Here is a 25,023-nt window from a genome sequence, read left to right as displayed (position 1 = left end):
TTTTTTCCACTTTAATGTCTGTTGTTCAAATTGTGTGATTTATTGGCGAAAGCCTACGATTGAATAAACTTTGAGTTTTAAACTAGTTTCAAATTGGGGCCTGTCTGTGCTAAACACTGCCCATAGGTAACAACATCACGTCAAATTGGGACGGGCCTGAAATTTTGTATGGCGCTTACTCACGACTCGTAAACTGTCATAATAACGAAAAGTAAAAGAACCCCACTTACTAAAATGGGTCTCGGTTGATGGGTGTTTTGTCACACGATGGGTCAAGGGTACAATCAAATACAAACAAACACACACACATATACATACATACGCTGACAGAGTTTTTAATTATTTTTTTAATGGTCGGATAATAAATAAATGTTATCTTTAACCACATAATATACATTTATTCTCTATATTTATTTTGATATTAAAGGTTGTAATTGTTCTTAATCGTTTACGGTCGTTATCTAAACTAACAGTTTTTAGTTGTTCTGAATTGAAACACATTTCGTGAGTTAACTGCACATATGAATATTTTGCTCTCTATTTATTGATTGGTTGGATGAATGAATGGATGGTTGGATGGGCAGCTGTGGATAGGTGGTTGGGTGGAAGATATATGGATGGGTGAGTAGTTGGATGTTTAGATGGAAGCATAGATAATTGAATGATTAGATGGATGGATAGATGGGTGGGTGGATGGATAGACGGAAGCATGGATAATTGAATCATCATCATATCTTGTCGCGCCAGTGAGTCAGCCAGTCCCGGGCAGTCTGGTTGCATTTCCTCAGGTCAGCATTGGTGCAGTGAGGTCCCAGCGAGCATTCGGACAGGATGTGGTCCATGGTCTGTCTGGGGTGACCGCATGGGCATTCAGTGCCCGGTGAGATTTTCCATTTAAAGAGGTTGGTGGCGGTGTTTCCCACCTTTGCTCTAGCTCTGTTCAACGCCACCCATTCTTTTCTCTTGAGGTCTGTGCCTACTGGGAGCTTTTCTGTTGGGGGCTGGAGGGCATCGTTTGCTGTCTTGTCCCATTCTACCCATTTGTCCAGGCGGAAGTATGCTGAGTGGTCTGGGTGAAGGCTCTCTACTGTGAGGAAGCTTTTTCTTGATTTGAGCCTGCTTTTGGGGCAATTGTGGTCATGAAGGGGGTGTCTAGTCCATTTCCTGGATAATTGAATGATTAGATGGATGGATAGATGGGTGGGTGGATGGATAGACGGAAGCATGGATAATTGAATGATTAGATGGATGGATAGATGGGTGGGTGGATAGATAGACGGAAGCATGGATAATTGAATGATTAGATGGATGGATAGATGGGTGGGTGGATGGATAGACGGAAGCATGGATAATTGAATGATTAGATGGATGGATAGATGAATTGACTGATGGTTCCGAGGATGTTAGAAGATAAGACTAAAGGTGATATGGTCGATAAAGGGTCAATACAAATAAAAATTCAAAGACAACAAAACAATCTTTCGAAACCCTTTTAACTGTTAAAAAGAATACACAATGAAAAAGGAATTTATGGTGCAAATCGAAAGAAAATAATAAGGATTTTTTTTTAGATATGCGAGTCATATTATTTAAATGTAAAATCATTTTAAGGCAGAACAAGTAGCGACATGTGTATAATTTGTCACTGAATTGTCTGATACAATATGATGAAACAATTCAATTCAATTCAAACAAATCGAATACAATATATCTATTCACAAAATCAATAATACCATATGTTAGTAGGTCACCAAAATTCAAATATATTACACATCCTTTGGATGATGACTGTCATGAAGACGACGATGGCGACGACGATGATGATGATGATGATGATGATGATGATGATGATAAAAATCATGATGATTAGGAGGATAGAGGAGGAGAAGGAGGAGGAGGAAGAGGCTGAGGATGATGATGTGATGATGATGCAGGAGGAGGAGCAGAAGTAGGAGGATGAGGAGGAGGAGGAGGAGGCAAAGAGGATGGTGATGATGAGAATGAGGAGGAGGAGGGAGAGGAGGACGATGATGATGAGAATGATGATAGTGATGGTGACGATGATGAAAATGATGATGATAGTGATGATGATGATGATGACGACGACGACGACGACAATGATGATGATGAGGAGGAGGAGGAGGAGGAGGAGGAGGAAGATGAGGAGGAGGAAGAGAACGAGGAGGACGAAAAGAGCGAGAAGGAGGAGGAAGATGAGAACGAGGAGGAGGAGGACGCGGAGGAGGAGGACGAGGAGGAGGAGGACGAGGAAGAGGAGGAGGAGGAGGACGAGGAAGAGGAGGAGGAGGACGAGGAGGATGAGGACGAGGAGGATGAGGAGGAGGAGGAGTAGGAGGAAGAGAAAGAGGAAGAGAAGGAGGAGAAAGATGATGATGATGATGATGATGATGATGATGATGATGATGATGATGAAGATGATGATGATGATGGTGAGTAAGTATGTTTTTTTTTTTGGTTTACAGGTCTTTGAATGAATAACTTACTGACCTTTACTATGCGGCTATGTGATATTGTGGAATGACACTCGCTTTCAGATTGGAAGGTCCTGGGTTTGAGTCCTTGGAATAGGCTCTTTACTCACATTCTCTCATCGTAGTCAAGTGAAAAATGAGTTGTCTTTGTCGACAAAAAATTTGTAATATCGCCTAATAGGCGTCATATCTCGTTCAGCATGTTACGTGTTGATGATGGTTTCTTTCTTTCCCTATCTCTCATTCTCTCTCTCTCTCTCTCTCTCTCTCTCTCTCTCTCTCTCTCTCTCTCTCCCTCTCTCTTTCTTTCATTCTTTCCCAATCTCTTTCTTTCTCTCTCTCTCTCTCTCTCTCTCTCTCTCTCTCTCTCTCTCTCTCTCTCTCTCTCTCTTTTCCGTTCTCTTTTTCTCTATCTATCTCTTTCCCTAGTGGTACCTCAAAGCCGAGGCAGAGGGGTCTGGCCCAGGGCAACCACAACCTTTGTCTGACCACAAGGTAGCAGCCTCTTATGCTTCACACTATTATGTTATGACGATCGACCCAATCAGCAAAGTCCGGTCCGCATTCGTGCACCGTCGCAAACCCGCCTGGTAGCAACGTCACAACACACCTTTCGACTAGATGCTCTGCCGTCTCGGGTTCTTGCCCACAGCGTGGACATATTGGACAGGAAGTTAGACCCCACCGATGTAACGTACTGACTTGCTGTTAGGCAGCTCCTCGACCGAAGCCGATTCGCAGCTACCCAGTGTCTCCTCTTACTGGTATCAAAGCTTGGCAACTTCTCACCAAGCTTAGAGGAGTGTAGGTCCCCGCCCCCACGAGGGATTGAATTCGTCCAAACCGATATTTAAGCCTGAGGTGTTTCGCAATGTGCATCTTTACCATGGACATCCACATGGGTGGGGGGGGGGGGGGGGTAGTCATTTGTCCACAATATGGTTGGGAGGGGGGGGGGGGGGGTGGGGGGGTTCTAAAATTATGGTCAAAATGTGTCCAATTGGTTTGTGAACGGCCTCTTTTCTGAAATTGGATTCAAACCCACTCTCACGTGAGAAGACTGCACCCTGAATGTTAGACGTCTACGTCTTTTAGTATTGTATAAACCGTTAGTCCTTCCTGACTGGTTATACTGGTAAAGTATAAACAAAAGCCAACCTGTAAAGTATTATATCTTGAGGGGTGTCGACTCAAGCAGGAACTAAATATACTTTCAGTGTTTGATAATAGATCTATGTTATGTATGTTTGACAGAAAAAAAAATCAAGACATACAACCTAACCTGTCCACTGATGATAGAAATAATAATAATAATAATAATAATAATAATAATAATAATAATAATAATAATAATAATAATAATAATAATAATAATAATAATAATAATAATAATAATAATAATAATAATAATATTTATTGCATCCCAAAAAGGAAATTTTTTGTACAGACGTGTTATAATTTACACAATAAGATAAAAATACAATGGAAATAGGATGTATATATATTAAAAAAAGAGAGGAGCAGCTCTATAACCAGAGCTGCGCTTTATAATATGAATAATATCAACACTGTAAAATCGTTAAAACTGTCACTATAAATTGAAAATTGAAAAGATTGCAAAACAAATAAATTAATAAATTAATATTTATATTTAAAAAAAGTAAAAATGAGAAATAATTATATAAAATGATTATTGCTTGTTGTTATAAAGCCTAATACTGGACGGCAGAAAAGATTTTCGGTGTCTCTCTGTTTTCGTTGATATAGAGAAAGGGCGACCACTTCTTTCTGACATAATAATTGATGGTCTTAATGGATGCTACTGGTCATTTAATATTTTAGTTATTTTATTTATACAAAATTTCTCGTATAAAAGATCTACATCGTCAACATCATTTATATAGCGTTTAATGGATTTTTTAATATTTGAATTTATTTTGTTCCTTTCCACTGCTAAGCAATTGCCCCCCGGGCTGTTCTGTACTGCAAACATAACTTATGCCAAAAAAAAAAAAAAAAAAAAAAAAAAATTATATGTAATAAAAATGACAGAACCGTAAAAATCGCTAAGAGAATTGTCTTTACATTAAGTGTTTGTTAATTTTAGTTTTAGCTTTAGATCAAGTGCCCAGAGCTTGTGTTTTACACGAGAATGAGCGCTATATAAATGTGTATTATTATTATTATTATTATTATTATTTATTATTATTATTATTATTATTATTATTATTATTATTATTTATTATTATTTATTATCTAAATATGTTAAATGAAATTAATTTTGCTTTCATTCACCGCCTCTAGATCTGTACATCTAAATATCGGGAGAAATGATATGTGAAGTTTTGTGAATACTGCAAAAAGATGATAATCTATAACTATGCGGATAATTGAACAGAATCGCATCAACGCCGTAAAAATAGCCATGAGAGCCGTCTTTACGGGACTGTAAAAATAGCCCCGAGAACCATCTTTACGGGACTGTAAAAATAGCCCCGAGAACCATCTTTACGGGACTGTAAAAATAGCCACTGCGAAAAAAATAACCCCCAATCTCCATCTCCAACCTCTGTTGAAATTTTAAAGCTTTTGTTATTGTTTTTCAGGATATAATTCTTTAACCATTTTTATCCGTTTAATTATTAATTGTATTATCTTGCTTTACACGTTTTTTTTTCTGTTTATTGTTGTGCTGACGAAGGGTTTGTACCCGAAACACCAATTGTCTGTCCGAAGCCTTTCCTGTTCACCTATTCGTTAAAATCAATGGACATCGCCGGAGAAAGTGTCCAAATGTGTCGGGTATTGACTCGGATTTGGGAAATTTCGTCGCAGTTTCTCAAACTCTTCGGAGATTTCTTTTCTTTTTATCTTTTTTTTTTTTTTTTTTTAAAGAATGAAAAGTTATTTTAATTCACAACAAAGACAAAGTAAACTGAGTAAGGAATATCGAGTAAGCGCGAAAAAGTATCTGGTACTCACCGCTATTTTTGGCCCAAATGCCAAATTTCATCATGCTATTTTTGGCCCAAATTTCATCATGCTATTTTTTACACGATGGTCACCTTCATTCGTAGAAATCAGCTGTTTCAAGTAGTTACGAGGACGACGCGCAGGGTTGCCAGTTTGGCATTTTAAATGCCAGATTCCAAAAATCTGGCATTTTTGAAAACCGTTTGGCATTAGAAAAATCATTTGGCATTTGGCATTTTCATTTGGCATTTTCTTTTCTTGTATATTATACTTCAAATGACACCTTTTCTTAATTATTTCTAAACGCGTAAAAACAAACATCTTCACATTTCTTTTTCATTCTTAAAATCCAACCGTGGTGTAGTGGTTTAGCACTCCACTTAGTAGTCAGTAGGTAAATAATTACCCCAACAGGAAATTTAGTATAATTCAAAAAAAAAAAAAAAAAAAAAAAGAAAAAGAAAAGAAAACACGCAAGCCACCAGGATATGATAGTAAATTGTCTATCAAAAGTGAGTAGTTTTCTTAGTGGGGGCGGGAGTCAACAGACTTTGGCATCTTTTTGAGTGTTTTGGCATTTTTTGAGTCTTCCCCTGGCATTTTGTTGAAAAATAATCTGGCAACCCTGACGACGCGGTGACATAGCATTTTTTTTACATCATAAACATTACATGATGGTGTGGTGCCGAGGACAGCCTGCGATTGTGACTCTATGGCCGAAGTTGTATTACATTTCTCTTCATCAGTGGACAGCATAATATGTAAATGATTTTCAAGTACTAAAGAGGGAGCGGTCGCAGTTCTATCTCAAAACAATTAATGTCGTGAAGGGAAATGTGTAGCTGACGTGCACTTATTTATTATGGTCTAGATCTTGATCTATGTACACATCGGGTGAAGGAGGGAAACAGTGCAGTCAGAGACCTATACAATAGGGGATAGTAATTATCGTAGTTAGCAGCGTATTGTTTTATTCAAAAGGATCTATTTAATATTTCGTCAGAAACCTTTTCGCCGCCGTTAGATAAGTAAGCGTCTAGGAGTACTAGAGAAGCGCGCCTAAAACTAAAAGTAAAAGACAACTTGGGCTTGGGTCCTGACAACGTAGCTATCTTAGTTGTGCCCGAGAATCCCCAGGTTTTATAATTTTCACAAAATAAAGACTCTAATCGTAGACCCAAAATTTATTTGAAATATCTGGTGCGAGAAAAAACCCCCCAAAACAGGAAAGTTTAGAAGCCTATAACTATAACTTCCGGACCATAACTGATGCGTCTGCTGAAATTTTACCAGTCAAAACAATTTATTGAACTTTATATATACACAAAATTTTTACAAGGAGCCGCAGTTTATCCTGATTTCTAGAGCATGAAAGTGACAATTGCAATTGCTTGTTACCCTTTGAATAGTTTGCTTACTTTCCATCAGATCTATCAGACCCAGCTACCCAATCACAAGATGAGCAACTATGTAGTATCTTTACTGTTTGTAATTGTCAGCGGTTCTGGTCTATTGAGGAAAATGTTCAGGTCAGGTAATTAATAGTGGAAATTATTGTGATATAAATTCTGAAATTCCAACTCTCAACTGTGCACTGTTTTTTGTTGATTTGATTTATTTTCTATCTGGCCCTGAAGTAAGATTCTCTTTTTTTTTTCTTCTAATATTAAGGGATGAAACGAAGCAATGTTTTAATAGAAAATTCATTGGAGCATCATAGGTTGGTTGCATGGACTAACTTTAATAATGAACTCATACTTGAATTTTTCTTGACCTTCAAACATACAACAACATCATGAATAATTCTACTAGTCAAGAGGATTGCAAAATGTCATTGGAGAATGAAGAAAGTGGCTGCTTTCTTCGATCACTTCATTGGTTGACACTGAAACTGAAACTTTTGGAGAAGGGCGCCACTCCCCCCAAGTGGAAAGAGATTCTATTAATCTTCGCATGTCTGGTAAGCCCAATTCATCAATTATTATATAATTACAATTTTACATTAACCGCATATTACCATATTTTTAGTGATTAAATTTTTGTTGGAGTTCCAGTTTGAAAAATGACGCTTGGGAGAAAAATTTAATTACAAAAACAGATCAAATGAACGTTTCACATTTCCCCTTTATCAACAAAACAGGATGATTGAAATACCACAGATGAATGAGATGATGTGGTAGTGGTGTAGTTAAGATGAGTAAACAAAACATTGGTTGGCAGGAAATATTATGCTCCTTTGTAAGGAGAATTTAATTTTTAAAAAATTGAAGCTTACATTCAACTTCACTTAGTTGAAAAATGAGAAAGATGTTTCCCTAGTACAGTTCTCTTTTGCACCTTCTACTGAAAGTTAAGATGGGATCTTATTTTCCTTTTTTTTTCTCCCTGCTTTTCTATATCATTGGCTTAACAATTTTACTCATAAAACATTGAGGTTGAGGGAACAGCTCAAAATGTTTTAAGATAAGCTTTGATTACATAGACGAGAAACATTTTAACATTGTACGCCAATGTTGCAATTTAAACTACATAAAAGCTACATTGATTTTGTGCATCATGTAAAAATATTAAAATAAACAAAAAACGCTTCTCATTGTACTTATTTCGTTAATTGGAAAACAATATCAGTGCAGCTTTTAAAGGTAGACAAGTTGAAATTGCATACAATACAGGTTGCTGGACTTGCAAGAGCTTCTCGTTAATGAAATTAAGAACATGCTACTTTGAAAGATGATTTAATTTTATAAAATTACAGTCTTTACATTGTTTATTTGTTGGCATCTGGTGCCAATTGAATCAGTTTGTTAAAATTGAGAATAGAGTAGGAAATATTGCATGTGTCATGTTTTATGTTTTTCAAAAGATTTCTTTTTTTCTCTTTCCAGTTTTCAAGTTCCTGTTCTCTGACTTTTCTCTTTCCATTCCTGCCAGAGATGATATTGGTACGTGTATTTTAAAAGGGAGCCAATAAGGAGTGCAGATTACATCAGTAGCATTGTAGAAATTTGATTTTCCTAACATCAACCTAGCTGCCCGGTTCTGAACTTTCTAAAGTTTATTTCTCTTCACATCTGTAAGGCAACACGCAGAGAGTTATAATAAGCAAGACGTCTTAGATCAATGATGATACTACTGTTTTGATTGGTTAAACCAGTAATAGTGATTTAAATTGATTAAAAATTTTATTATATTAGAATACTTATTAAAAGAATGAGGAGCAAGATCTCTCCAGAGATAAGTGACGAGTAGTTTGGATTTGTTAAAGAAAAGGGTACGGTAAATGCAATCTTTACATTGAAAACAATAATGCAACGGTCAATCGAAAAACAAAAATTACTTTATCTGTGCTTCATTGATTATTCCAAAGCTTTTGATTCAGTACAACACGAAGCGCTCTTCAAAATCAAAGAAAAGGTCGGTGTAGAGAGTAAAGACCTTCGAATTGTGAAAAACTTATACTGGAATCAAACCGCTTGTGTCAAACTTGATAATGAAACATCAGACTTCTTTAACATCGAAAAGGGAGTAAGACAAGGTTTCATCTTATCACCAAACCTTTTTAACATATATAGTGAAATAATATTCAAAGAAATTGAAGATATGAAAGGCATCATTGTTGGAGGGCAGAATATATGAGTAGCATAAGATACGCAGACGATGGTACTCTGATGGCATACTCTCCAGAAAACATGCAGACAGTTTTAGATATAGTGGTGAGCAAAAGTGAAGAGATGGGCCTGAAACTAAATGTTAAGAAAATTGAATACATGGTGGTCTCAAAGAATGACAACAACACGATTTTCCACTTGTCAAGCAAAGGAGAGACCATCAAACAAGTAAAGAAATTAAAATTTTTAGGCATTGTCATTACTCGTGACACATGTGGCAGTGGATATCAAACAAAGAATAGCAATAACAAAAAACGTTTTCAATAAAATGCGACCAATTGTGTCAGACAACAACCTAAAGTTGAAGACCAGAATGAAAGTAGTGGAAACATTTGTTATAAGTACATTTTATACGGTTGTGAAACGTGGACGCTTGACAAAGAATGTACTAGGAGGTTAGAGGCATGTGAGATGTGGATGTGTAGAAGAATGTTGAGGCTTTCATGGACACGGACGAGGAAGTGTTGGAGAAGGTGAGAAAGGGAAGAATGCTGATCAATACCATCAGAAAGAGGCAGTTAGGTTTCTGGGACATGTGTGGAGAAGAGACAGAATAGAAAATTGGTAACATCTGGGATGATCGAAGGAAAGAGAGCTAGAGGAAGAAAAAGAAAAGTTTCAGAAAAGAAAATAACCTATGATAAGCAACACAGATTTCATGCGCACCTCAGAGGATTGTGATTTGTGGAGACAGCTGACCGGCAACATGCTCAAGAGCACAAGCCACGATTGATGATGAGGGATTTAATGTATGAAGTTTGTCTGATTTCAGAATTGATAATTTTCACTGTTTTATTGATATGTTGTTCCTTGGAGAGGTTGCAATATAAAATAACACCACGATTTTTTGCTTTCTCTGAAGCCTGAATTTCAATATTCTTTATGGTAAAAAAGTTTAAATTGATGGATTTAAACTTTGACTGACGCAGTCAAAAGAATTTCATATTGTAATCATTTCGTTTTAATCTGCTCGTCAGCATCCAAGATTTAATTGATCTTCAGAAGCGTTCTATATCTGTGGTCAGATATTTAGATCTGAGAGAGAGGCTTCTGTATACAGTTTTGTATTGTGAGCATACATATGGTAATTCATGCCATGTGACCCGATGACTTCGCAAAAAGGTCAGAGTATAAAATATGGGATCAAGAACAGATGTTCGAGTAATCCCAAACTTTTGAGCATGACAGAGGAATTTCATTTACACTCACTGACAGTACAGGGCGCTTTTGCAAAGAACTGATCTGAACCAGGATAAAGCCTTGTGAAATATGCTAAATTTTAATACTATCTGTCTATTTCAGCATTTTGGATACTCTGAATACGATAAAGCAACATATGGTGGAATGGTGGCATCAGCTTTATTTGCAGGTCGTATTTTTGGCAGGTAAAGTCATTCACTGAAATTAGGGATGTTGTTATAAATAAATACTTCAAGAGTGTACCTCATATCTTGGTGTTTAGTGACCCAACTTGGACAATTAGTGCAATTGAACTGCCTCATGTGCTAATTCTTTGTGTACTAGCTATAGCTAGCACGTGATAAATGGAATTGTTGCATTGTTGTCCTTTTTGTTGAATGCACTATTAAGATCCTTCATTTTGATTTCACTGTTTTATTTGGTGTCAGAGAATGTATTAGAGCCTTTGCTAGAACAAGGTTTGTCCCCATAGTTTGGGTCTGTTCACACTTCAAGCTCAATGAGAGCGGCACCACTCGGTTGGCCACGCCACAAGCATTTTCAAGCTACCAACTTTTTGGATCATCAATGTGGCCTGAGAAATTTATACTAACTTAAAGACACTGGGAAAAGTATGTTAAGATGAAATTGAAAATTATTATTTTTTTTTTGTAATATAAGACCGGGGAGCTGCAAGGTCTGGGCCGGACGTCCCGCTTGCTGAAAGGAAATTGATGTGCATTTCGAACCCAACACCTCTCATTTCCAGGTGCATTGATTGCCGCGTAATCCTGTCTGACAGAGATTATTGCATATGGCCTCTCATGCATTATTGTGTTTATAACAGCACCTTCCCGTGGTGTTCCCCGTTTCTACTGAGATTGTTATGGGCGCGACCGAGTCCCCGGCGGTATAATCGGGCTAGGGAGTAGGTGGGACCCCTTCCTCTTAAGGTGCAGGAGACAGAACCCACCGATGAGTGGTACACGCTCTGCTCCTCACCCACCCACCTCACACTCATTCTGTAGTGTGGTGTCCTCTGTATGTCCTTACTTTTCTTAATCTACCCCTATAGCTCATACTTGTTTCCTAGTGCTGTAACTTTAACACTTCTATACTCCCTCTTTGGTCGGCCTGTGGCCCATGTCTTCTGCATGACTATCTGTGATTGATTGTAATCATGTATCCTTCTTAAAAAATTGAGATTTTTAGGGAAAGGGCTGGTATCCCTTTGTTTAAGGCCCACAGAATCTTTCATCGACACAAATGACCCAGGACGTGACGATCCTCTGTTTATGAAATATGGCCCTTTAAGCAGAAAGAATAACTGAAATTGATAACTGCAAGCCAGGAAACAGTAGGTGGCGGGGAATGGGCGACCGTCAATCATGAAAGAGACTGTGGGAGAGACAAAATGAAGGCTACTTGACTAAACCCTAAAAAAATTAATTATATGGGGAACATGCATCTGCAGCTCAACTCCTGATGTTATGCAGCTGACAAGGAATACAGGTTAGGGTGGGAAGACAGACCAGAGACTCCCCAGCATGCCATGACAAACAAAGGAAAGCATACGAGCTCGGACGTCGCCTCGGAAAAGGTCCGCGCCAGACAGTGAGTACCCAGGCTGATCTGCGCGAAAAGTCAGCTACTGGGACAAATAAATTCCACAAACATTTGAATATTTTACAAATTAACATTTGTGGAATCAGGAATAAAAAGACAGAGCTAAAGAAATTATTAAATGAAAAGGAAGTTCACATTGCTTTACTTCAGGAAACCTTGTATAAAAATAGCGATCCATATATTGCTGGTTATACATACTATACCTGCAAATGTGACGACTGCCGTGGTGTTATTACTTATATAAGAAATGACATCACGGGAGATGTTACTTCTAAACCATCACAGAACTCAACCGATGTACAGAAAGTCACCTTATGGCACCTAAATAAGAAATTTACCATTTACAACATTTACAACCCTCCACGGTGTACTATAAACCTAACAGATCTAAACAGTTCCCAATACAACACAATAATTGCTGGTGACTTCAATGGCCACTCCCCACTATGGGGATACAAAAATTTAAACAACACAGGAAAAGAACTAGAAAAGCTTTGCAATACAACCAACCTCACCATTTTACAAAATGCAGACTCAGTCCCCACCCTTCTTCACAGAGCTCATATGTCCCTGAGTCATCCCGATCTAACCATCATCTCCTCTGACCTTCTGAATTCTTGTCACATTAAAGTCCTGGATGAAATAGGCAGTGACCATAAACCAATTTTAACACAAATAACAGTTCAAACACAGAAGAAAACATTTGAGCAGAAATCCAAATGGAATTTCAAGAAAGCAAACTGGGATGTTTTCACAGCAACATTAGATGACCAGCTTCCAAAAATTACAGATACATCAAGTGTAGAACATTTAAACGGAGCCCTCACCAAAGCCATTCTTGCAGCTGCAAAAGCAGGAATTCCAAGAGGTAGTCGACAGAATTACAAACCCTTCTGGAGCAAAGAAATTGAAAAAGCAGTAAATGCAAGAAAGGAAACAAGGAAAAACTTAGAGGAAAACAAAACCATTAAAAACAAGATTGAGTACAATAAAGCATCGGCAATTGTCAAAAGAACTATTAACAACGCTAAAAGAAAGAAATGGGCAGACACATGCGCTAATATCGACCTCAATCAAAATGGGAAAAAAGCATGGGCCTTACTTAATAATCTTAACAATGAAACCCCGAAAACCAACCCAAAGCCCATGAAAACTACAGAAGGAACAATCGTAGATGACCAAAAAAAAGCCATGATCTTCAACAAACATTTTGCTTCAGTAAACAAGGCATCAAAAAGAAGTGAAAAGGACAAAAAAATTGATTAAAGACCTTAAACATCAAGAAAAGGCCCCAAAAGCTATCTCATACCTGTTCAAAGAGGGCTTTACCATGTCAGAACTTCACAGAGCTATGAAAAAACTCAAGTCAAGGAAATCCCCTGGACCAGATAAGATACACAATGAAATGCTCTTGCATCTTAGCGTGAGAGGTAAACAGATGCTTCTCAAACTTATAAATCTAACATGGGAGACAGGAATAGTACCAAGGGGATGGAAAAATGCTATTATAATTCCAATCTTAAAAAAAGATAAACCACCGACGAAACGAAAAGTTACCGACCAATATCTCTCACCTCATGTGTTGGAAAGATCGCTGAGAGAATGGTAAATAACCGATTATACTGGTGGCTGGAGACATGTGGCCTACTAAATAAATATCAGGCAGGCTTTAGGATAGGGCAAAGAACAGAAGATCAATTGTTTAGATTAAGTCAAAAAATAATTGATGGCTTTCAAGATGGAAAACATACAGTCGCGGTTTTTGTTGATCTCCAACAAGCCTATGACAAAGTATGGAGGAAAGGGTTGTTATCAAAAATGATGGACTACGGAATTGATGGAAATCTCTACTTCTGGATTAAACAATTTCTCAGTAACAGAACAATCCAAACAAAAATTAATAACGGACTGTCAAACAGAGAAAGAGGAAGGTCTCCCACAAGGATCCTGCCTCAGCTGTACTCTCTTTCTTATTTTTATAAATGATCTATCAGAAGTATTACAGACAGAAAAGGCCCTATATGCTGACGATTTAGTTATGTGGTATACTACGAAGCACCTACCAATAGCCTCCAATAGAATAAATGAAGATTTAGAAAGCTTAAACACCTTCTGTGATAAATGGAAATTAAAAGTTAATTGCAATAAAACAGTCTACTCTATATTTACTAAGAGTCATCCTGTTTCCAAGAAAGAAATAACACTCTCCATCCAAGGCCATCGACTCGCGAAAGAAGAAAACCCCACATATTTGGGCATACAGTTAGACAGACAACTATCTCTGAACAAACACACTCAGAATGTAAAAATCAAAGCCACAAAGAGACTCCAGTTACTAAAACGACTAGCCAGTACTAATTGGGGAGCAGACAAAAACTCGCTTCGACAACTCTATTTAGGCTATGTGCGTTCCGTCATGGACTACAATTTAGCCCTCCAAAATGTAGGTAGTAAAAACACACACAAAACATTGGACAGAGTACAAAACCAAGCCCTTCGCTTCATCTCCGGTGCCCTGAGATCGACACCCACAGCAGCATGTGAAATACATACTAATGTGGAACCACTTGGACTTCGCAGAGAATCAGCAGTGCTTGAAATGGTTGAAAGATACAAACGAAAAGAGGAAAACCATCCAAACAGAATTCTGGCAGAGAAATGGAAACCAAGAACAAGATTAAAACAAAAATCCCTGCTACACATTGCTAACACTTGAATGAAAGACACAGACTCCCAGAAAACAGAGAAAAGCCTATTTTAATCAGTCAAAAACCTCCATACGCCGAACTAAAACTTCCAAAAATAAAGACTAACCTCATAGAAGAAACAACAAGAAATAAAAACAAATCAGATATACAAACATTAGCAATGAAGACAATACAGGAATACCCAGACAACTGGATACATGTTTATACAGATGGATCTGCCCACAAAGGAACTAAAAATGCTGGGTATGGGTTTGTAGTAGAATACCCAGATAAAACCTGTGATAAAATCCACAATTCTTGCGGAAGCTCCTGCTCAAACTACGAGGCAGAGGCAGTTGCAATAGAAGCCTCACTGCGACACCTCTCTTCTGTTTTCCAGCTAAACCCTTCAAAACTTCAAAACACTGTCATCTTCACAGACTCCAAATCGGTTCTCCAAGCTCTCGATTTAGATAAACTCTCCTCAACGTTCAATAGTTTAAGATCTCAACTAGATGAATTCCTTACAACACACAGAGTAGACTTATCTCTCCAGTGGATACCGGGACATTCAAATATACCAGGAAATGACAATACAGACAGACTAGCCAGACTCGGATCAACACTTTTACAACCATCAATTCCAGTATCCTTAGACACAGCGAAACAAATAATCAAAACAAATAAGAGAGAAGAATGGATGAACAGTTGGGCAATGAGCACCACGGGTAGATGTATGTTTTCCCATATGACCACTCCTGTAAAGACTGATTGCCTAAATAAGCTCAGAAGACACCAGCAAAGCATCATCTTTCAACTAAGAACACAACACATACCGCTCAACAACCATTTAAGCAAAATTACAAAAGACACATCCCCTTCCTGCCCCCTATGTCAACACCCCAATGAAACAGTAACACACCACTTGCTTGAATGTCAACCTCTTGAAGATCTGAGATGCACATTCCTCCCACCAAATCCAAGCATCAGTAACACACTTTATAGTCACCTGGAACAACTACAAAAGACATCTAACTTCTACGTCATGGCACAAGACCGAAGGGCTAGAGCTCAGGTGGTCGCTTGTTCGGATAAGTAAGTAAGTAATATAAGACCATGAAAACGGATTTAGCCATGGGGCTAGAGCCTGGTAATGTGATGAATACGAGTGTTCATTTTTTGCTGAAATTATTAATATTACAAGCAATTTTACACACTGCTTTTTATCACGCATTACTTTCTCTCTTTAGTATGTTTTGGGGATGGCTTGCTGATCGTAAAGGACGCAAAAAGGTCATTTTACTCTGTCTAATCCTGACTGGCATATCGGCAGGCCTGTTTGGATTCTCTATCAATATAACCATGGCTGTGATCCTACGTTTTGTTTGTGGTCTTGTCAATGGTAAGTTATTTATATAAGATATTTCTTAAAGGTTCACCCTTTCCAAACAGCATAGTTCTTTGGGTCGAATAGTGAAAAATATACTAAGAATACTGGCATAAAACGGGCATCAAAAACGTCATTAATACAAAAGTCACATACAATACATTTAAAATTCAATTAAGTAAATATTTTCTGAAAAGATATGTTTTCAGGGTTTTTTAAAATTTAAATTTAAATGTCTATTTAGCTCGAAAATCTCACAGACTGAGGGAGACCATTCCAAATCGTGGGTCTGAATTTCATGAGAGACCTATCGCCAAAGTATTTCAGTTTAGTTTTAGGAGATGCTAACAATTTTGATACGTGGGATCTATGATTTCTCAGAGGTACGTACGGTTGGAGTAAGTATTGAATGTAAAGGGGGACAGTAGACTCAAATACACCAAGCAGACAAGGGCTATTTTATATTCAATTCTAGCCCGGACTTGCAGCCAGTGGAAGGTTCGAAGCATGTCCTTTGTATCATTGTAATGAGATTTTCCCAGGACTAATCTAGCCACACAATTCTGTACTCTCTGGAGCTTGTTTATTTTGTTATTGGGGAGACCAGCGAGCAGTGAATTGCAATAGTCAAGGCGTGACAAGACCAAAGCAGAGACAATTATCTTCAAGGTGTTGAAAGTTAAAAACGACCCCGCAGTGATGGTAATGATGAGGATGTTATGGTGGTGACTATAGTTGTTGTGATGATGTTGAGGATGAGTATGTGGTTGTAGTGGTATAGATCATAGTCATGATGACTATGTGGTAATGATGATAAGGATGGTGTTATGGTGGTGTTAGTGGTGATAATGTTGTCAGTGACAGTGATGATTTTACCCCAGTGGTAGTGGAAGTGATAATGATTTCATGTTGGTGGTGAATCTATCTCTATTAATTACTGGAATTCAACATTTCTACAATTGCATTTTTGAAGTGGGACTGAATTTCATTCAAGTGGGAAACCGCTAAATAGCCAGAAATTCTCACATATGAATTCAAACTGTTCATTTTTTTTGTTTGAAATGAAATGTGCAGAACATTCCTGCAATTCAGCTACACACTATAATATGATTTTAGACCATCTCTCTGGGTGGGGTTCCTGACCTCCCATAGTGGGCAGGGAGGTACATACTGTGTCATCTATTCCCTTATATCTCTCTTCCAATATGGTTTCTGTCTTTGTCTTGGAATGAGATTACTATGTTTTGTCCTGGCCCTGGCCGGAGTCCTGACTGGGAGGGAAACAGTCGAATGCATAGTTATTGTTTTGGGAGATGATTTTTTTCCTTGTAAATCATCTCTCTGTTATGTATTATTATATTTGTTATTTTTAATGTATAATGTAAGCATTTGAGTGTATTCCTCTTTTTTGGATTTTGTGCTTGTGTCCGGATGAGACTTATAGGTGATCTCAAACTAAGTACATTGGTGGTATGCTCTTGGAATCTGCATCTGATCCCTATTTGTTCCCAGTTCCTCTTTGTCTTACTTTCTCTTGGGTGCTTTAATTGTAATTCTAGAACTTTTTACTATCCCATTTTCTTCCTTTTTACTGGTGCTGATATAACCTAAATGTGTTGCACGCACTGTAAAACCCTTAAAATCAAACAAAAACATTAGACCGTCTGTTAATATTAAATCTACTTTAAGTGTGTTATATCAATTTACAATATATAGTATATATGATTTGTGTATCCTTTCCTTTTTAAAATTTTTTTTGGAAGCGAACACATTCAATATTATACTCAATATACTATACATTAACAACTGATTTTTGATGGTTTCAATTCTTGTTATTAGGTGTAGTTGGTACGTCGAAAGCAGCTCTTTATGATTTGTCTGACAACAGCAATCAAGCCCTTGGCATGACTATGCTGTCTCTGGCCTGGGGATCTGGAATGGTGATGGGACCTCTCCTTTGAGGTAAGCACGTGCCTGAATGGGTGCCATTTACTCTTAAGCTGAAAAAAAAAAAAAAAGAATCTTTTCCTAGGTCAAAATGTGTAAAACTTTTATTTTTTTAATTAATTTTTTAAAACAATTATAACACCTTATATCAGTTATCATAGACCTGTAAATTCTCAGTCAATTAACTGAAATCAGAAAATTTGTCAAATTCAAATATTTTAAAAAAGGAAAGAAAGAAAGAATTCACAAATCGTAGTCGAATGACCGTAAAGTAATTAGGAGTGTTCCACAACGCTATGCATAGCTCATGTTTTTATATCATACATTTTATGATAAACTGTTCTTAACATTTTCACAGGCATTCTGGCAACTCCCTGCACAAAATGGCCCGACTTCTGTGGCGAAGACAGCTTATTGGGAAAGTTTCCGTTCCTACTTCCTTCTTTATTTCCATTCGTTGCTTCCATCCTGGTGTTTGTTCTGACACTGACACAATTAGAGGAGACATTTGTTTCCTCATCAGAAGAGTATGTCTTTTAATAATAATAATAATAATAATAATAATAATAATAATAATAAAAGAGCTTTTATATAGCGCAATATCCACTAAATGTGCTCAAAGCGCATACACCTAACTGAAGATATACCTACCTTTATTTCACTAGCATTTTTTTACTTTATTTAGGTTTGAGTTAAATCTCCTTTATACAATTTTTAAATTCTAATCCTTACATTCTTACATTAATTTCATTTTCAGCCTCTGGTTCGTTATATAAACACCAGGTGGAAGCAAGAGTCACAAACAGTCTCGGTTTTAAAAAAAACAAAAAAAACTTGAGCTTTTATATAGTGCAATATCCACTAAACGTGCTCAAAGCATTTTACAAGGTGTCCCTGGTCAACAGCAACCTTTAACATGTATGACAGGACATAATGCCTATGAGGCGATATTACAATTTTTCGGACAAAGACAACGCTGCTAACGGCCAGGTACTCATTTTACACCTGAGTACAGTGATAGAATGTGAGTAAAGAGCCTTTTCCAAGGACTCAACTATGCGCCGAGCGCGAGGCTCGAACCCAGGACCTTCCAATCCGAAAGCGAGTGTCATACCACTAGACCACATAGCCGTCTTTTCCAATTACCAGCTATCTTTCTGCCTTGATTAATCACATATGAAATGGCATAAGTTATTTACAAGAGATCAGTAAAAGGAGATGATTTTCTCTATTTCTTTTTTTTTTTTTTCCCCTACTTGGTGTACTGAAATGCCTGCAACTTTGTCCCTAATTAAGATATGTTTTAAATATTGAGACTGCATTTTACTTTGAAAAAGATTTCAATATAGTACATCCAGGTTTTATTTTTTATGGATTCCTGTTTGTGTTGCCAGGTCATTTAATAATATTTAACCTTAAACTTACCATTTCTTATTCTTAGCTTCCAGTTTTGTTTTTGTGTCATTTTTGATGTGCAAAATTGTCAGATTTTAAAATTGTGAAAGACAACTTTTCTATTCTCTTTTTCTAAACAGGAAATATGAGTCTGAGATAGATTTACAAGTGGACGAGAAGCCAGATAAAGAAGGACTTGATCAAAATAAGTTATTGTTATTGAAAACTCCACAACACAGTCACCTCTTTGTTCATCGTGGTTTTTCTCAGAATGATGACTGTGAAATACATCATCATCCAGTCAATGGCCTTCTGTCTCGCTCTGTTGTCTCATTGTGCCCAGAGGCTGAAATGTCTATTTCCTTAGGGAGAGAGGCTTTATATAGACAAGAAAGTAAGGACCAGCATGGAAAGCTGACTGTGGAAATGACCACATCGGTACCACATTTGCCATTTGATGATAATTTGGTGAAAAATACACATTCTGTGTTTTCCAAGTCAACGAGTCATATTCAAACGGACCCTGTTATTTCCCAGGATAACAGTTGTATACAATCAATCAAAATAGAATTACCTAATGGATCTTTCAAGTCATTTAATGGAGGAACAGGCCCTATCTACAGACTAAATGGTTCGAAGAACAAATACCTCGATGGTAATGTCACCTCTCAGCCCGAGGCTGTTTTGTCTGTAGAAGATGAAACTAAACAGTATGATCAACCGTTGTTTCTTCAGATGGATGAAGTCGAAGAAGACGACAGCATTTGTGTGTGTTGTGACAATTGTTTTAAGCTTTGTTGTACCAACTCAAGTTTGCACCAGCTGTTGAGGTAGATTTATTTTCTTTAGAATCCACCGCTCTAAATGATAAATGTGTTTAGTTGTTAATATGTTCATGCTTTGATTTGTTACTTTGGTAAAGGGATGAAAATCTGTCAGAATTATTCTGATTTCCACTGATTTCCTTATTTTAACACATTTTCCCCCAAACTCTTATAATAAGAAATATTGCTAGAGAATTTGAAGTGTTTATCTAATTTCAATGTACTGAAACACTTATGAAATGCAATCAAGTTGTGTCAGTAAAGGTTATTGGTGTATTTATTTCCACGACAGCATTTTCATCTTTAAAAATGTTTTTTTTAATGAGCTTTATATAGCGCAATATCCACTAAATGTGCTCAAAGCGCTTTACAAGGGGTCCCTGGTCAACAGCAACATTTAACATGTAGGACGGGATGACATGATGCCTGTTAGGCGATATTACAATTTTTCGGACAAAGACAATGCTGTTAATGGCCAGGTACTCATTTTACACCTGAGTAAGTACTGTGAGAGAATGTGAGTAAGAGCCTTTTCCAAGGACTCAACTATGCGCCGAGTGCGAGGCTCGAACCCAGGACCTTCCGATCCGAAAGCGAGTGTCATACCACTAGACCACATAGCGGCATAATCTTAATTCAGAAGTTCTAAGGATTGATAGGATTCAAATTTCTGAATTTTCCTAATTTTAATTCGGAACTAGCTTCATGTCTGTTGTGTAAACAAGGAGGGTTATTTTGACTTTGCCCGAAGCAAAACATTGGCAACAGATCGAAAGTAAAAGATAGAAATAAATATATCAAGTTTTCATGACTGAGCTGTGAAGTTATTCCTTTCTAAGCTGTCCTTTACTTATGTAAGTAATTCTTGTGTGTCGCAGTTTATTTCTTCAGTCATATTGAGATTGAAAATACAGTTCGTTTAGTCTTGGTCTGTGAGAAATGGCTATGGAGCATCATTTCTGGCTGAGATACGTCACTACGTACTTTGGCTTTTGGTCAAAAAATAATTCAAATTTGTTTGATCTCGTTGAATCTGTATCATAATCAATGGGTTTTCAACACATTTTTAATGATCATCATCATCCATCGTGGTTTGTGCTCTTGAGCAGGTTGCCAGTCAGCTGTCTCCATGAATCACGATCCTCTGCGGTGCGCATGAAACTGTGTTGCTTTTAAAATCACATTTGGCCATTCTTAGGTTATTTAAATAATAACTAAATGATAATGACCCGTTAAAAATCAGATAATCAAAAGAAATTTTAATTTAGTCTAAAGGCCTTGAAATTTACTCCTATTTGCCTTTGTTCTTTCTTAACTGAAGGATTTTGTGACCTGAAAGTGTCAAAATTTCGGATAGTGACCACCATTTCAATTTTAAAACTGGCCTAAGATGGCTGATGAAATTTTAATAAATAAATAAATAAAATTCCATTTATACATCTCCAAGGGAAATTTGTCTTTAGGGTCTATTCCAAGGGAAGACTGGAATAACCCAGGCGTCAGCTGCAGTGCAGCTCCACAAAGTGAGCTATGGTGAGATGACTTGCTCAAGGCCACATAATGATGCGGGTCGTCGAACTCTGTACTTTTTGGGTACGAAGCAAAGACTGTAACGCTGAGACACACTGGCCCCCCTTTATAAGAGTTTTTATTAGTTTTGTTTTGGGCATTAGGTTTAAAATTTTGTCATGAATTTAATTTTATTAAAAATTATAAGTGTTAGATTACGTGCAATGACAATAACAAATTCGAATTGCAAATTTCTGATTTTTTAAACTATCCAAAGCTAATTTTAATGCTAGTTTATATACAATCCTAAGGTATACTAACTGGCACTGATTTCAACATAAACAACTTCTAACAACAGGGTAATTCCTCCTGACGAGACACATAAATCATTAAAATCCATTCATAAACAAAATAATCAGTAGATTTCTTTTAGACCTGTCTCTCAAAAGTCCTAAAAATCGAGTCACGGCCACTAGATCATTTATCAGCTCATTCCTGGAGTGCCGAGTAGATGTTTACCTAAGTACCTACTGAGACTATCGATGTAGACTGTTGAAATTAGCTTGCAGAATTTCAGAATTGTTTTTTTTTTTCGTTTGCATTTACATCCCTGTTTGGTACTAAGATTAATTAACCAAGTTGTTTTTGCTTCTGTATAACCCGTTTGTTTAACCACTTTCACTAATCAACAACACATCCTGTCAGGATGAAGTATATTTACTTACTTATCCGAACCAGCGACCACCTGAGCTCTAGCCCTTCGGTCTTGTGCCATGACGTAGAAGTTAGACGTCTTTTGTAGTTGTTCCAGGTGACTATAAAGTGTGTTACTGATGCTTGGATTTGGTGGGAGGAATGTGCATCTCAGGTCTTCAAGAGGTTGAAGAAGTATAAAATTATAGTCTTATCCAGATGAAATAGTAGCAATGTGAAGTCATGGGAAATCAGAGTTTATCATGGAACCCATCAAGATCCTGGTTTAAATTGCATTTTCGTCACAGATTGACGGATATCTGGACCTCCATAATGCTCTACACAGTCCTGTCGTTTGTCACCATCGGGGTCGATGATATATTCCCTATGTTTGCTGCCACTAGACCCGATTATGGTGAGACTTTTCCCTTTAGAATTCACATGGGTGCAAGAGTGCCGGCTATAGCCGGCCTGCTGGCCGATCGGATTACCGAAAAAAACGTCGCCGGCTTTTTGCGATTTGGATTTGATTGATTTTTTTTTTTTAATTGTGCAACTTGTGACAAGAAACTTAACAAATTACTGCATTACAACCTTTGGATTAAACATACAACAATTGTGGACTACTATTATGAAGACTAGATGAATCTTGCAGGCTTTTTCAGATTATATGTCTAGTCATAAGTAGACTTGCAGGCTTTTTGAGGTCCAGTTGCTTGCACCCATGAATTCACAACTTCCCAGGTTTCTATACTATAAATATATGAATACCCATTCAAAACACATATGTGAGCGTGCCACTACTACTACAACCACCACCACCACATCATCATCACAACCACCACTACTACTATAACCACTTCCACCATATCATCATCACTACCACTCCTGCTTCAACAACCACCACCACCACATCCTCTTTTCTACCGTTACTCCTACAACCACCACCACCACATGATCATCTTCATCAGCATCACCATTACTACTGCAATCACCATTGCTACATCATCCTCTTCACTACAATCACCACCACATTATCATCATTACTTCCTTAGTAATATCTTCAGTTCTGTGCTTATGTCTTTTCTATAGTCCTTGTTGATTTATATATATATATCTCTATCGATATGGGTATGGGCTTACCATTTTGGTAATACTTTAGAGTGTCAATGATCACAGATTATTCTTTTTGTTTTCAGGAGGCCTTGGTTTTTCTACAAATGAAATCGGCATGGCTCTAGGGTTTGCCACACTCCCTCTCCTTTTCCTTCAAGTCAAACTCTATCCTTTCTTTGTCTCCAAACGAAGCATCCGCAAGGTACGGCATCTGTTGTTGAATATTTTTTTCTTCTCCATCTCTTATTATGAAGGCCTATGTATGTTATTATATGGCTGCGAAAGCTGGACAATTACAGAAGACATCAGAAAGAAACTGGAGGCAGCAGAAATGTGGTTTCTTAGAAGGATGTTAAGAATATCATGGACAGAGAAGAAAACTTATGAAGAAGTATTAGAGCAAGCTGAAACTAAAAGGTTTTTAATTCGTACAATAAGAAAAAGACAAATGCAATTTTTAGGGCACCTAAATCGACATAATTGTTTTGAATATCTTGCTCTCACAGGAAAGATAGAAGGTAAAAAGAGTAAAGGTAGACCAAGAAAAACATATTTGAATAGTTTGAACAGCTGGGTGACAAAGAAAGAGAAGAGTAATATTAGTTTTATGAGGTTATCTGATCAAAGAGATGAATGGCGTACCATGATCACCTATGTCTGGCACAGACTTGGTACTTGAAGAAGAAGATCTCTTATTATGAAGAAAAGTTAAACGAACCATCTGCAGTTCTCTCTCTAGGTTAAACATACCTAATTATTATTATTTACATGTGTTTTTTATGTTGTGGAAATTATAATTCAATCATAATTCTCTATAAGGTCTCTTGATATTCTAGCCTTATTCGTTTCTCTCTCTCTCTCTCTCTCTCTCTCTCTCTCTCTCTCTCTCTCTCTCTCTCTCTCTCTCTCTCTCTCTCTCTCTCTCTCTCTCTCTCTCTCTCTCTCTCTCTCTCTCTCTTTCTCTCTCTCTCTCTGTGTCTCTCTCTCTATCTCTGTCTCTCTCTCTTTCTCTCTCTTTCTCTCTCTCTCTCTCTCTCTCTCTCTCTCTGTGTGTGTCTCTATGTCTCTCTTCCTCTCTCTCTCTCTCTCTCTCTCTCTCTGTGTTTCTATGTCTCTCTTCCTCTCTCTCTCTCTATCTCTCTCTGTCTCTCTTTGTCTCTCTCTCTTCCTCTCACTCTCTCTCTCTCTCTTCCTCTCACTCTCTCTCTCTCTCTCTCTTTGTGTTTCTTTTTGTCTCTGTCTCTCTTCCTATGTCTCTCTCTGTCTCTCTTCCTCTCTCTTTCTCTGTCTCTGTGTTTCTCTATGTCTCTCTCTGTCTCTATCTCTCTGTCTCTCTCTCTCTTTGTCTCTCTTCCTCTCTCTCTGTCTCTCTTCCTCTCTCTTTCTCTCTCTCTCTCTCTCTCTCTCTCTCTTCCTCTCTCTCTCTGTCTCTCTTCCTCTCTCTCTCTCTGTTTGTCTATCTTTCTCTCTCTCTCTCTCTCTCTCTCTCTCTCTCTCACACCCCTCACACACACACACACACACACA

At 37.5% G+C, this 25,023-nt stretch overlaps 2 protein-coding genes across 2 annotated transcripts in view; both read left to right on the top strand.

Annotated features, from left to right (window-relative positions):
* LOC144967016 (uncharacterized) overlaps window positions 1-25,023 on the top strand; it is a 101,490-nt gene that overhangs the window by 29,696 nt on the left and 46,771 nt on the right. The window lies entirely within an intron of this gene.
* Window positions 6,099-25,023, top strand: part of LOC144967011 (uncharacterized) — a 36,785-nt gene continuing 17,860 nt past the window's right edge. Inside the window, 10 exon segments of the mRNA XM_078903754.1 lie at window positions 6,099-6,226; window positions 7,137-7,425; window positions 8,351-8,407; window positions 10,436-10,518; window positions 15,876-16,027; window positions 17,852-17,974; window positions 18,318-18,486; window positions 19,495-20,184; window positions 22,689-22,795; window positions 23,580-23,698. Of these exon segments, the coding sequence (XP_078759880.1) occupies window positions 7,261-7,425; window positions 8,351-8,407; window positions 10,436-10,518; window positions 15,876-16,027; window positions 17,852-17,974; window positions 18,318-18,486; window positions 19,495-20,184; window positions 22,689-22,795; window positions 23,580-23,698 (1,665 nt within the window). The 5' untranslated portion in view covers window positions 6,099-6,226; window positions 7,137-7,260.

The sequence above is a fragment of the Berghia stephanieae genome, chromosome 3 (assembly GCF_034508935.2).
Source record: "Berghia stephanieae isolate SIO BIC M18660-M18661 chromosome 3, UCSD_Bste_1.3, whole genome shotgun sequence".
Taxonomy (NCBI): Eukaryota; Metazoa; Mollusca; class Gastropoda; order Nudibranchia; family Aeolidiidae; genus Berghia; species Berghia stephanieae.
The sequence above is the reverse complement of the archived record's forward strand: the minus strand, read 5'-3'. Positions and strand labels throughout refer to the sequence as shown.